At 52.0% G+C, this 12,287-nt stretch overlaps 1 protein-coding gene across 5 annotated transcripts in view; it reads right to left on the reverse strand.

The window, feature by feature from the left end:
- Nucleotides 1-8,742: 8,742 nt before the first annotated feature.
- Nucleotides 8,743-12,287, reverse strand: part of TMEM229B (transmembrane protein 229B) — a 38,814-nt gene continuing 35,269 nt past the window's right edge. For 4 of the 5 annotated variants that reach the window (XM_027111565.1, XM_027111564.1, XM_027111566.1 and 1 more), the window contains exon 3: nt 8,743-10,726. In XM_027111565.1, the coding sequence (XP_026967366.1) occupies nt 10,205-10,708 (504 nt within the window). In that variant the 5' untranslated portion in view covers nt 10,709-10,726 and the 3' untranslated portion in view covers nt 8,743-10,204. The remainder of the gene's footprint in view (nt 10,727-12,287) is intronic. The other variant, XM_027111567.1, reaches the window with a different exon arrangement.

The following is a 12,287-nucleotide window of genomic DNA, read 5'->3' on the forward strand; positions in this document are numbered from 1 at the left end:
GCCCGTGTGCTGCAACTACTGAGCCCTCATGCTGCAACTACTGAAGCCCACGTGCCTAGAGCCCGTGCTCCGCAACAAGAGAAGCCACTGCAATGAGAAGCCCACGCACCGCAATGAAGAGTAGCCCCCGCCTGCCACAACTAGAGAAAGCCCGCACACAGCAAGGAAGACCAAATGCAGCACACACACACACACAAAAAAATATCAGATTACTCCCAATTGGATCAGGTCTGAATCCTGGAATATACACAAACTTTTTTTAAATAGTACCACATACACATTTACATGTGTATGCATTTTTTAAAAAAATATTTACGGGCTTCCCTGGTGGCGCAGTGGCTGAGAGTTCGCCTGCCGATGCAGGGGATGCGCGTTCGTTCCCCGATCTGGGAAGATCCCACATGCCACGGAGCGGCTGGACCTGTGAGCCGTGGCCGCTGGGCCTGCGCGTCCGGAGCCTGTGCTCCACAGCAGGAGAGGCCACAGCAGTGAGAGGCCTGCGTACTGCAAAACAAAAAAAAAAAAAAAAAACTTGCCAATCTTAAAATGTCACACAATTTTCCTTTACCATAAGAAACGTTCCAAAATTGTTGGTTTTCTGTGATGACAAGTGGTTATTGGCAAAAAAAAAAAAAAAAATTTACTTATTTATTTGGCTGTGCCAGGTCTTAGTTGCACCATGAGAGATCTTTCAGTTGTGGCATGCACACGGGATCTAGTTCCCTGACGAGGGATCAAACCCAGGCCCTCTGCATTGGGAGCATGGAGTCTTAACCACTGGACCACCAGGGAAGTCCCTATACACAAATTTTGAAAGGTCATGATTCGCACTTCTGGGTGCTTTACAGTTTACAAAGGAAGGGCCTAGTTTGGGGCATTCCCACGTTGGAGCTTCCTCAGCTTTCAACAGTCAACCTAAGGCTCTGCACAGGTGCAGGTGTGGCAAGCATAGACTGTAATGGGTGAGGTCTCCTAGAGGTGGGGTGCAGACTGGGTAGAGGGTATTAGCTCAAGGCATGAGCAACATCTCATGAGTTAGGAAGGAGGAGCATGAGGGCTAAAGATACGATCACAAGTGATGGCTGGATGCTTAAAAGAAGTCAGATATGTAGCAGGGATCTGGATTGTCAACACACAGAAGTGAATACACTGCTGCGCGGAGAGTAGGAGAAGGGTCGGTTAGGTTACAAGCAACAGAATCAACTGACTGACACAAACTAAGAAGGAATTCATTGGAAAATTGTGAGGGGCACCTCAGGGTGTCTAAGGAAAGGCCAAAGAACACTCTGAGAAAACAACAGGAACCCAAAGTCCTCTGGGGATCCACGTGGCAGGAATGATTTATTGGACAGTCCCTTTAGGCTTCGTTTTGATACTCAGATGAAAGAAAAAAGGGTTGATGGTCCTTCCTTGTCCTTCCTTGTCCTGGGAGAGGAGGACCCGCCAAGATCATGTCGAGGGGGAGAGGGGTCATTCTGCAAAGCAGGAACTGCATTGTATTGTATTTGGTAAGGATGCTGTAAACGCCCACCAGCTAGGGTCACCAGTTTGCTCTGGTTTGCTAAGACTTTTCCCGTTTTGGCACAGGAAACCCCTGAGTCCCAGGCAAGCTGGGAGGGCTGGTCTCCCTACAACCGGTGATGGGCCAGAGCTGGCCAGTTAAAACTCCCTGAGGGCAACGCCCACAGACTTTTAATAATAGAGGTGGCAAATAGTCCACTGTAAGATGTTTGCTGTGCTGAACTGGACTGTAATGCCTCCTCTGGTTGCTCCAGACCTTCAGCGTGGTTACTTTTACACTCAGCTTTGCCAGGAAGGCTAGGATATGCTCCCAGTGAATCAAACTAAACTAAGTGTGAACTAAATCCACTGAGCTAAATCTCAAAGGGGCTCAGTGTCTTATCAGAAGTCATACAGAGAGTAAGTGGCAGAGCCAGAGTTAGGCCTAAAGTCTGTCTGATTCAGTACTTATGCTGTTCCCCACCCTTGCCCTGCTCTGGGCTGCCCCAATCTGCCAGGGCCCTGAGACCCCAAAGGTCTGTGGCTGGGATGGGGGTTGGCTCACAGGTAGCTTCAGGACAGCTCTGCAGGCCCATCTCACAAAGGCTGAAGCGTAAGAGGTGGGGTGAGATGAGGTGAGATGGGTTGGATGTGTGGTGGATTAGACACCCCTGGCCTGTGCATCCTGAGAGAAGGCTTGAGTCAGGGTGAGTGAGTCAAAGGATGGGTCCTCAGAGGCTGCTCAGAATGAGGAGAATGTGTGTGTTGTGTATGTGGTGTGTGTGTGTGTGTGTGAGAGAGAGAGAGAGAGAGAGAGAAGTTTAGTTTGTTAAGCCCTGCAGGACACAGCCTGGAATAATCTACCCCAGGGCAGGAGTGCTTATATAACAGGTAGAGAGAAGGGTTTGCAGAAACCAAACACACCCACGTCTCAGTTATGCTGACCCCAATCCATGACCCCACGTCTAGGAGGGCAGGACAGATGCTAGGGCATGCGGGACCCCAGGCTCTACCTGCAGTCTCCCCTGCCGGGCCCCACCCCCAGAAAGGGATCCCTGGCCGGGGTTGGGCCAGGCCCCACGAGTCTCCTTCCTTGAGATCTCTCGCCTCCGTTTCTCTTCTCCCCGACCCAGGCCTCCAGAGCCCCACACACTGTGACGCTCGCCTGCCTCTCTCACCTCCACACTGTCCTCCTCACCCCCTTTCTCAACAAGCTCCAGCTGCACCAGCCTTTCATCTGTTCCTCAAGCTATCCAAACTCATTCTCACTTTTTGGCCTTTGCACCAGCTGTTTCTTCTGCTTGAAATACTCTTTCCCCATCTTCACGTGGCTGGTCCTCCTCATTATCCGGATTCAACCTAAATATCACCTCTTCCCAAAGGCCTTTTAGGGCCACCCGATCTAAAGGTGCTCCCTATTCATTTGCACACCACTCTGTTAATGTATTACAGCCTGTTGTTGTCTTGTTTGTTTATATCTGTCTCTCCCTGACTTGGTTTACAAGACATTTCCTGATCTAGCCTGCCTTCCTGTGGACTCCATCCTTCACCCTGGGAGCTACTGCAGAACCACAGGGGCCCCTGCTCTTTCTCTGAGTTCCCAGTCTCTGCGTGTGCTGTCTTTTCTACCTGGAGTCCAGCACTTCACCCCCTCCTGGCTATCTGACACAGACATATTTCCTGACCCCTAAGTCTAGTTAATTCCTTTTACCTAAATCAGCCCATCAGCGTTCTCTGCACCCCACAATTCAGGTGAAGCCATCAGGCAGGGAGGGCAAAGAGGAGTCTGCCTTGTTCACTGCTGTACACAGGCCCAGCACAGGACCTGGCGCTTAGTAGGATGAATGAACGAACGAAGGTCGGCTGCATGGACAGCACTGGAAGAACTTAGCTACTGCTGCTGGAAGCTGTCACGCTGAGAGTTTCCAGGGAGACAGCTTCCATCCTGAGTTTGCCTGAACTAAATCGAGAGCTGGGTCCAGAGAGAGCTCGAAGTAAACAGAGACCAACGATGCTGGCTATAATTGAGCTCATCCGTCTCTCGTTGGGCTAAGAGAAGGAGTAAGAGTGTTTCAGGGAGAGGAAAGGCCCAGAGGCAGTGAGCAGGGAGCTGCCAGGGAAACCACAAGTCATTCTCCCTGGATTGTGCAGGACTGAGGGGGAGGTGAAAAATGAAGCCAAACCACAAAGGGCTGTGTAAAGCCTTGCCAAGGTGGTGAACTTGATCTTAAAGTTGGTGGGAAATCACTAAAGAGTCTGGAGTAGGGAGTGAAGGAATCAGATCTGCATCTAAACAGAGAAACCATTGCAGCTACAGGACGTGTCTTGGGATGGAGAGCTCCAACCCCGACCTAAATCCTTGAGTTCTCTCCCAGGTTACCCCACACTGTACTTCTAGCTCTCGCTCTTAATGGAATCCCTAAATGGGTATAGGATGCAGGGCTTCAGAAGACATCTCCCTCCTTAACACCTGAGCGGCTCCCCAAAAGAGACAGCCACATCCAAATCCCTGGAACATGTGAATGTGGCCTTATTTGGAAAAAGGGTCTTTGTAGATGTGATTAAGTCAAGGATCTTGAGATGAGATCAGCCTGGATTATCTAGATGGGCCCTAAATCCAATGATAAATGTCCTTAGAAGAGGCAAAAGAGAAGACACAGACAGAGGGGAAGAGACCATGTGACCATCGAGGCAAAAACTAGAGTGATGCCACCACAGGCCTAGGAAGCCAAGACATGCCAACAGCCACCAGAATCTGGAAGAAGCGAAGAATGATTGTCCCCTAGAACCGCCAGAAGAAAGCCCTGCTGTCACCTTGATTTCAGACTTATGACTTCCAGCACCGTGAGAGAATAAATTTCTGTTGTCTTAAGCCAGCTAGCTTGTGGTAATTTGTTACAGCAGCCACAGGAAACTAATACATCCCCATGCTGTAACTAGGAAGATTCAGCCTCAGGACCCTTCACCATCAGTGGACCCTCATGAACCAGAACACTTCCTTTCTGTTTAGAAGGTGTGACTGTAACAGAGGCAAGAAGCCAGGCTAGACTATCAGTGGATCCTTCTTCTTTGTACCGCTTGGCGTTGAAAGGACACCTTGGCCCACACCTAGAAAGCATATCACCAGAAGGAAGCATTGGACAAATCAATGGAGCTGGGTCTTTGGCCAAGGTCCAAGGACTCTGAGAGTGAAGCTAGAATGCTGGCAGGGCTGCGTGGGGACTAATGGTTTGGGAAGAGCAGGGAGGGCGGTGAGTTGTTCTATGGTGGTGGGCACAGATATGGCAGGGAGGACTGTTGTTCGAACAGGATTCCTAACTCCAGTTTCCCAAAGGGGACTGTGGTGCTCTGGAACATTCAGCTTGGCTTTTAGGGTGGGCTTACTAGGGCTGACATACTGTGAGACTTCATTCACCAAGAGTTCCTTAAAGCACCCACTGTATGCCGGCTTTGTTCTGCACTCTACCCATCTAGGTATCTCCCAGAGCACAGTCAATGTCTACACTTCCAGACAGTGAGAAGCCAGCCCAGCCCTGAAAGCATCAGTACTTGACCTTCAGGTTTGCACTACGTGTCTCTTCCCTGGGGAAGCCTTACGTATATCTGTGGATGAGTCAGGTTCCTCTGTTAGACTGAGGCTTCTCTTTTGGAGGCCTGATCAACATTGTACTGTACTGATATAACTATCTTCATGAAAGAACAGTCCACGCCTTTCTCCTGACTAGCTGTGAGCACCCCAGTAACCAGCCTGGTCCCTGGCTCACTGTAGGTGTCCAATAAGTAGTTGAAGAACTAACCAGATCAATTCTCAGGCCCATCTGAGTTTTCAAAAGGAGAACGATTTCACCTGGTAGTTTCAAACCCTCTGAGAGCACCAGCAGCTAGGGGCCCAGGCTTAATCTCAAGAGAAGGAAATAGGATCAAAGGTGAAAGGCCTGGGGAATAAATAAAGCTGCATGTGGGAGGTAGAGAAGATGTCACCTCCAAACCCAGGGTTGCCAGAGGCCAAAATTTCACAACCCTCCCTCCGTGAGGAGGGATCCTTGTGCCAATTGGTTTAAGTCTTGGCCAAGATGGCATCCCATACTTCCTTTTTTATAACCCCATCTCTCCTCCCAAAAACCTCCCCCTCCTGAACATTAATTTCACATTTTGAATAGCATTTGGAGGGACTGGACTCTGACAACATCCAGAGTCTCATCAAAGTACAAAAGGACACGTGACTCATCACAAGTTCTCCCCAAAGGGTCTTCGGCTTACGTTTTAACAAACGAGTGACATGGTAAATCGGGATTGCAGACTGGTTGCCACCAGACCTCCTCTGTAAAATAGGGAAATAACGGTGCTCACCACGGATGGGAGAAAAGTTGCGAATGAGGGCGAGCAATCAGTGCAGTGCCTGGCCGCAGTCGCAGGACCAGCAGCAGCAGGGACCACAGTTGTTCTTCTAACCTGTGGTGTGATGAGTCAGAAGGTCTCTTTGAATCGGGTGAGGGTGGGGCAGAGGAGGTGAGGAAGGAAAGTATCAAGAAAGAAAGGCACCCATTTAGTAGAGTACAGAAGGAGCTGGCCAATGAAGAAGGGTCTCAAGTCCCCTCGGCCTCCTTGTTCTGGGTCCTACCTCTTGCCTCTTGTCTGAAGCTCCATCAGGTAGACCCTGTTCCATTATGCTTGCCTCTTTCTTTTTATAAACACCTGCTCTAATGGACTAGCCTTATAGATTTGTTTATACTAACATGTAAATGACTGTTGGGGCTTTGCTCATTTGCATAAGGGGAAGGGCTTTCAGTTGAAATGAACACCATCGAGTGAGTGGGGGAGGCAGAGGGCTTTCTCAATGATTCAGAAAGCACAATGCCTATTCCATCTGGAAAACCAGCAGGTATTCTACAGTCTGGCTGTGCCAGGCGGGCCAGGCCATTTTGGTTTTGGTTAAACTGGCTGAGCAAATTCTGAACCCTCCATCCTCTTCCTGGAAGTAGGAAAGTAGGCAGGACCATGGTGGGGGGAGAGGTGGACAAGGGATGCTAGACAGAACAGAGGTACACAGAGCAGGAAGGGATGACTCCCTCCAAATGTGCTTCTCGGGGAAAGCAGCACTGCCAGGGGGAGAGCAGAACTCTAAAAAGCATGACTTTCAAGGTAATGACAAGTAAGGGGTTCTAGCCTTCCAGCTCTTTGGGGTACCCTCAGACCCCTTCCATGGGCCCTCCCGCCCCATGAGACATTGCAGGTCATGGCTGGCATTTTCAAGAGAAGCCCATATCATGGGAAGATGCAGTAACCCACAGTCAACCTGGATACTGCCTGGGCCTCCCCATCTGCCCTGCAGCCTGGTCCCAAAGTTAGGACTGGACCAGATTATGATGGGGAGTCGGGGGTCAGCTGGAGAATTCAGGTTACCAGAGATGGTCAGCACAGAGATCGTGGAAAGGACTGGTGGAGAATGCCACCTGCCCTCCCCACAGCATGGCCCCATCCAGCATGCTTCAGGACAGTGTGATGCCAGAGTGTGAAGGGCCTGGCCTCCAGCAGCTCCTAGGAAAGGGGCTCCAAAACAGAAGAAACAGAGATGGGTCAGAGCCAGTCCTGGAACACAAACACCGGTATATTTTGTGTGCATGAATGTGAAAAGAAAGAGACAAAGAGACCAATGGAGACAGAGCAGGCAGGGTGCACAAACCAGGCATGTATCCTTCCGAAGAGGTGTCATAGCTGGGAGACAGTCCCACCCGCCTCAAAGCCCCTTTTGTAGAGCAGGGACCTGCCGCTCCTCCAGGCCTGGGGTGGCCTCAGAGTGGAAGGTGCTTTCCCTGCCTTAGCCGTAAGCCCTCCAGGCCTGAGCCTCCCAATTTTCTGCATCCCCTGTGGTGGTGTCTGCATAGCCCAGAGCTCTATAAATACAGGTTCTCCTAACTGACCCACTCAGTGGCTGCCTCCCCAGGAGACCCATGCAGAAAGTGAGGGACCAGGACAAAAGGACTTCATGGGCACTCCCTAGGTATTATTGCTGTGAATAAGCATAGACCATTGTGACTCACTGGCATGGGGGTGGGGGGGACACGGCACAAGGGACAGGATGCCTAGCAGATGTCAGAAGCGATTCAACCATGCAGGCCAGCACATGGCGATCTGTGACTCAGAGATGCTGCCATGTCCTGTGGAGAGAGGCCCAGGACACCAGAGGTTCATAAAAAGTGAGCAGATTCTCTGCTTTGCAGGGCTGGGATTACTCCAAACTTTGAGTCCTTGGGCACTATGGGATTGGGGCCCTGAAGACACACAGATCCTGTGGTCAAGCTCCAGGTCATCACCTCCCTTTGCTAGGGGCTCTGTCCCCTATAAGGGAGAATAGGAGCCTCAGGGCACCTGGATGAAGCAGAAGTACAGTGCTCTGCACGTTGCCAGGCAGGCAGGTTTACTCGGGGACCTCTCGCACTTGGGAGTTTTTGTAGGGCCCCGAGAGATAGTGCCAGGGAACAGACAGGGCAACCTCTGGAGCGGCCAGACCCAGTGGGCCACCCAAGGGCTTGCCCTGGCAGAGAATCATGGAGGCCTTGGGCTGGGAGACATCAACAAGCTGACCACCAAATTCTGTCGTGGAGGGGAGAGCAAAGGTGAGTAGTGTGGTCCAAGGGGCTTAGAGGGGTAGTGGGGTCCAGGAGACCGAGATAATGTGGATCAAGGGGAAAAGACCGAGGAAACAATTACTGACAGAACCGGGAACCAGACACTATTCTTCCTCTGGAATCCCCTCCACCTGTAGATGGAAAGCAATTGACCCCCACTGGAAGGCTGAACCCCTAGAAGCCCCAAAGCCCTGGAATTGGGGCCACAGTAAAATCAAAGGTAGGGTTAACCCCTGCAGAATGTAGGTTGTGCCTAGACTGGAGGAGCCTGCCCAGGACGTAGAGGCTGGGGATCGCCCTTCAAACTGTCCTGGACAGGGTCACTGCAGAACACAACCCTGCCAAAGGCAGAGTCTCCCAGCCTTTCTCCCAATCCAGGACACCACCCCTGCCCACCCCCCGCATCCCCACGCTGGCCTGTGCCCTAGCTGGTGCTGTCTGCACAGTCTAGGTGGAGCAGTACAGCAAGAAGAGGAGATTCTCTCCACAGGTGGTATTATCACTTTTAATGTTCTATAAAAAGGGAAAGGCTGATTTCTACCTAAGAGTCATAGTGTGGTCAAGAAGAGACCATGTACCGTGGGAAAGGCTGTGTTCTGATGGACCCCTCCACTCAGGGAGGGGGCAGAGCTGGAAGTGGGCTGGAGTTAGGATTTCACCTGTCTACTGCCAGCAATGGACCTGTCACTGAGGAAGGCGGGGCAACCGAGATGACAATGCCCATGAGCACGGCAGGGTTAATACTGTTTAAGGAGCAAGCTCAGTGGGTCAGCCTTTCTGGGAGGGCTGAGGACGGGGTAGCCCTGAGGAGGTTTTGCTGCAGGGCTGGGGCTATGGCAGAACCAGTACTGACCCATTCCCACTAAGGATGCTTCGAAGACCCTCCCAAAGCTGAAAGGCTCTTTCTCCCTCCCTCAGTCTCCATGACTCTCCACCACTGCATACCGGCTCCTCCACCACCTAGAAAGCTAGACTGTCCCGGCTGGTTTGAAAATAAACCAGTCAGGTACCTTTACTGCCCAACTTCCCCCCTTCACACTGATTTGTCTCTAGGTCCCCACTGTGGATCCATGGGGCTCATGATGGCCTGAGTCTGCGTTGGGGGTATCATTCATTTTTAGCCACTGCAAGGAGGTGAGCACCAGGGGCCCTGCCACAATCCCCCAGACCGGGGCAAGTGGGGAGGCATAAGGGGGGACTTCTCAGGAATCGGGCCATCGACAATAGTGGAGGGAAGGCTGCAAGAGGGTGGGAGGGGTCTGCTCAGGGCTCTATCTCTGGCAGCTGCTGTGTTGCCTAGGGAGTTGTGGGTGGGGCAGGTGGGGTGCTTACATGGATAAAGGGGCTGCTAGTGGTAAAGGCTTTGAAAATAAGAGAAAAGGGGGAAATGCTGCCGAACACACAGGGATTGAAACCTCCAAAAGCCCAAGGTTGGTGGGAATCCAGCACCAGGGGGGGAGCCCCCGAAGGCCAAGGGATCAGCGTGGGACCCTGGGGGAGGGGAAAGGAGCCAAGGGAAGACCTCCCAGCCCTTGCAGACCAGCACTCCTGCCCAGCAGCCTCCTGGCTGCCCAGTCTCTTCTTAGGCTGCAGCTCAGCAGGCCCCTGGGGGAGGTATTGGTTGCAAGCAAGCACCTGAATATTGCCTAATGGAACCAGCTGAAGCCCAACTAAACCAGGTGAGAGGGAGGCAGGTGGCCCCCGCAGCAGCCCAAAGCCTCCTCAGGCTTTGCCTCCCACCTTCTGCTCCACTCTGTGTCCCTTAGTCAGGACAGGGCCTGCTGCTTCCAAAGTCACCCACGTAGTCCCGTCCCTGTGTAGCCACAGGCCTCCCGCCGCTGAGCTGGGCTGAGATCCACAGACCCTACCCGAAGTGCCCCTGCCGCCTCCACACCCCGCCCCCAACGCCTGACCACGCCCCCAACGCCCGCCCACGGTGGCGGGGGGTGGGGCACGGGGGCTCCGAGTGCCCTACGGGGCAGGGCTTGTGCTGTACAGAGGGGGCAACCCTACCAGCTTGGTACCCTTGTCCACAGGATCCATGAGAGCCTCCCAGCCCACCCCCCTCCCCCAGCTCAGTCAGTCTTGACGTGGCCGTTGGCCAGGGCCAGGGGGCCGCTGGGCTCCCCGGGCTCGGCGTTCTTGTCAAAGCGGAGGCGGAGGGTGTTGCGGATGATGAACTGCTCCATGATGAGGGCCCCGCAGAACCAGGGCACGGCGTACTCCAGGGTGATGAGGCCCATGAAGTCAAAGTCGAACTGGGAGTAGTCCCAGGGGCAGGCGTTGAACTGGCGCAGGATGAAGCCGGTGGTGAACTCCCACAGGTAGGTCCAGAGCGTGTAGATGAGGCAGCGCAGCAGCAGCGGGCAGCGGCCGCGCAGGCGCAGGTACATGCGCTCCACAATGAGGATGGACGTGCCGTAGATGAAGAGCGCCCACACGCTCGTGACCCCCGGGAACTTCCAGTTAAAGTTCACCACGAATTCCCAGGCCGCCGTGAACATCACCTCGCAGAAGTAGCCATGGATGGCGTACAGGTACCAGCGGGACAGCGCCGTCAGGGGCTCGGCGGAAGCCATGGCGCTGACTGGGGCTGGCTGTTAGGGAGGCAAAGGAGACACAAGTGAGGGAGGAGGCCCACAGACTTGCCCGCCCCAAGTCTCTGGAGTGACCAGGCCGGAGGGGATTTCAAACCTGCCTGTACCTTTCTCTTTTAGTTACTCATCATACTCCTAACCCTATTCCATGTTCATTACTTTATTTCATATTCCTTACCTGAGCCAGGGAGGCATGAGAAATAAAAGGAGGAAAACAAACAGCCCCACTGGCTTCCTCTGAGAAACGCTACTCAAGTGCTACTTGGAGAGAGGTGTCTACTACCCTCCCTATAATAACTTCTTAGGATGATTGGTAGTCAGTGGAAGAGTACCCCCATTTCCAGGCTACTTGCTAATTTTTCACTAGGCCCATCCACTGGGGTCCCCATCTCTTCCCCCACTTCTTCTCAAACTCAGGTGAGTTCCACATCACTCATACTTCAAGTGAGCTCTTTCTAAGCAGCCCGTCACATGTGTCTTTTATGTGTGTGTATGTGAACCTATACATAACATAAAAGTTACCATTTTAACTGTTTTAAAGTATACACTGAAGTGATATTAAGTACATTCTCATTGTTGTGCCGCCATCACCACCATCCATCTCCAAAATGTCTTCATCATCCCAAACTGAAACTCCGAACTCATGAAACACTGTCTATCTCCCCATCCCCTCTCCAGCCTGCGGCAACCACTATTCTACTTTGTCTCTATGAATCTGACAACTCTAGGTATCTCGTTTAAGTGGAGTCATGCAGTATTTGTCCTGTTGTGACCGGCTTATGTCACTGAGCCTAACGTCTGCATGGTTCATCCATGTTGTAGCATGTGTCAGAATTTTCTTCCCTTTTTAAGGCTAAATAATACTCTGTTGTGATCTACCTAGATATATTTTGTGTGTCAATTCATCCATTAATGGGTGTTTCCACCTTTTGGCTATTATGAATAATGCTGCTCTGAACATGGGTGTACAAATATCTGTTCGAGTCCCTGCTTTCAGTTCTTTTGGGTATTTACCCAGAAGTGGAATTGCTGGATCATATGGTAATTCTGTTTTTATTCTCTGAGGAGTGGCCTTGCTGTTTTCTACAGCAGCTGTACCATATTACATTCGCACCAGCAATGCACAAGGGTTCCAATTTCTCCATATCCTTGCCAGCACTTATTTTCTGGTTTCGTGACGATGGCCATTCTAATGGGTGTGAAGTGGTTGCATATTGTGGTCGCATTTGTTTTTAACTGCTCCATTAAGTGGGGTTTTGGTGTTTAGTTTCGATACTGAGAGGAAACCAGTGGGCTGACAGAGGAGAGAGTCCTCTCCTTTACTTCTCATTCCCTTCCAATCCTCTCTTTTAAACCCCACTGGCCTTCAAGGCCCCATCATGCTTCTCCGAAGACTGGCCTGGTCCTCCACCAGCGACTGTGTGGACCACTCATTTGACCCTTTACTCAATGCCACCCCTAGTTCCTATCCAACCAGCCTGTGTACTCCTTGATGGCAGCAGCTGTCTCCCGGTCCTCTGTTCTGTGGCCTTGGTACAGTCCTCCCCTGAGCAGGTGTTCT

This window comes from Aethalodelphis obliquidens, unplaced genomic scaffold (genome assembly GCF_003676395.1).
Source record: "Aethalodelphis obliquidens isolate GAN/ISIS:26980383/991018 unplaced genomic scaffold, ASM367639v1 scaffold10, whole genome shotgun sequence".
NCBI lineage: Eukaryota > Metazoa > Chordata > Mammalia > Artiodactyla > Delphinidae > Aethalodelphis > Aethalodelphis obliquidens.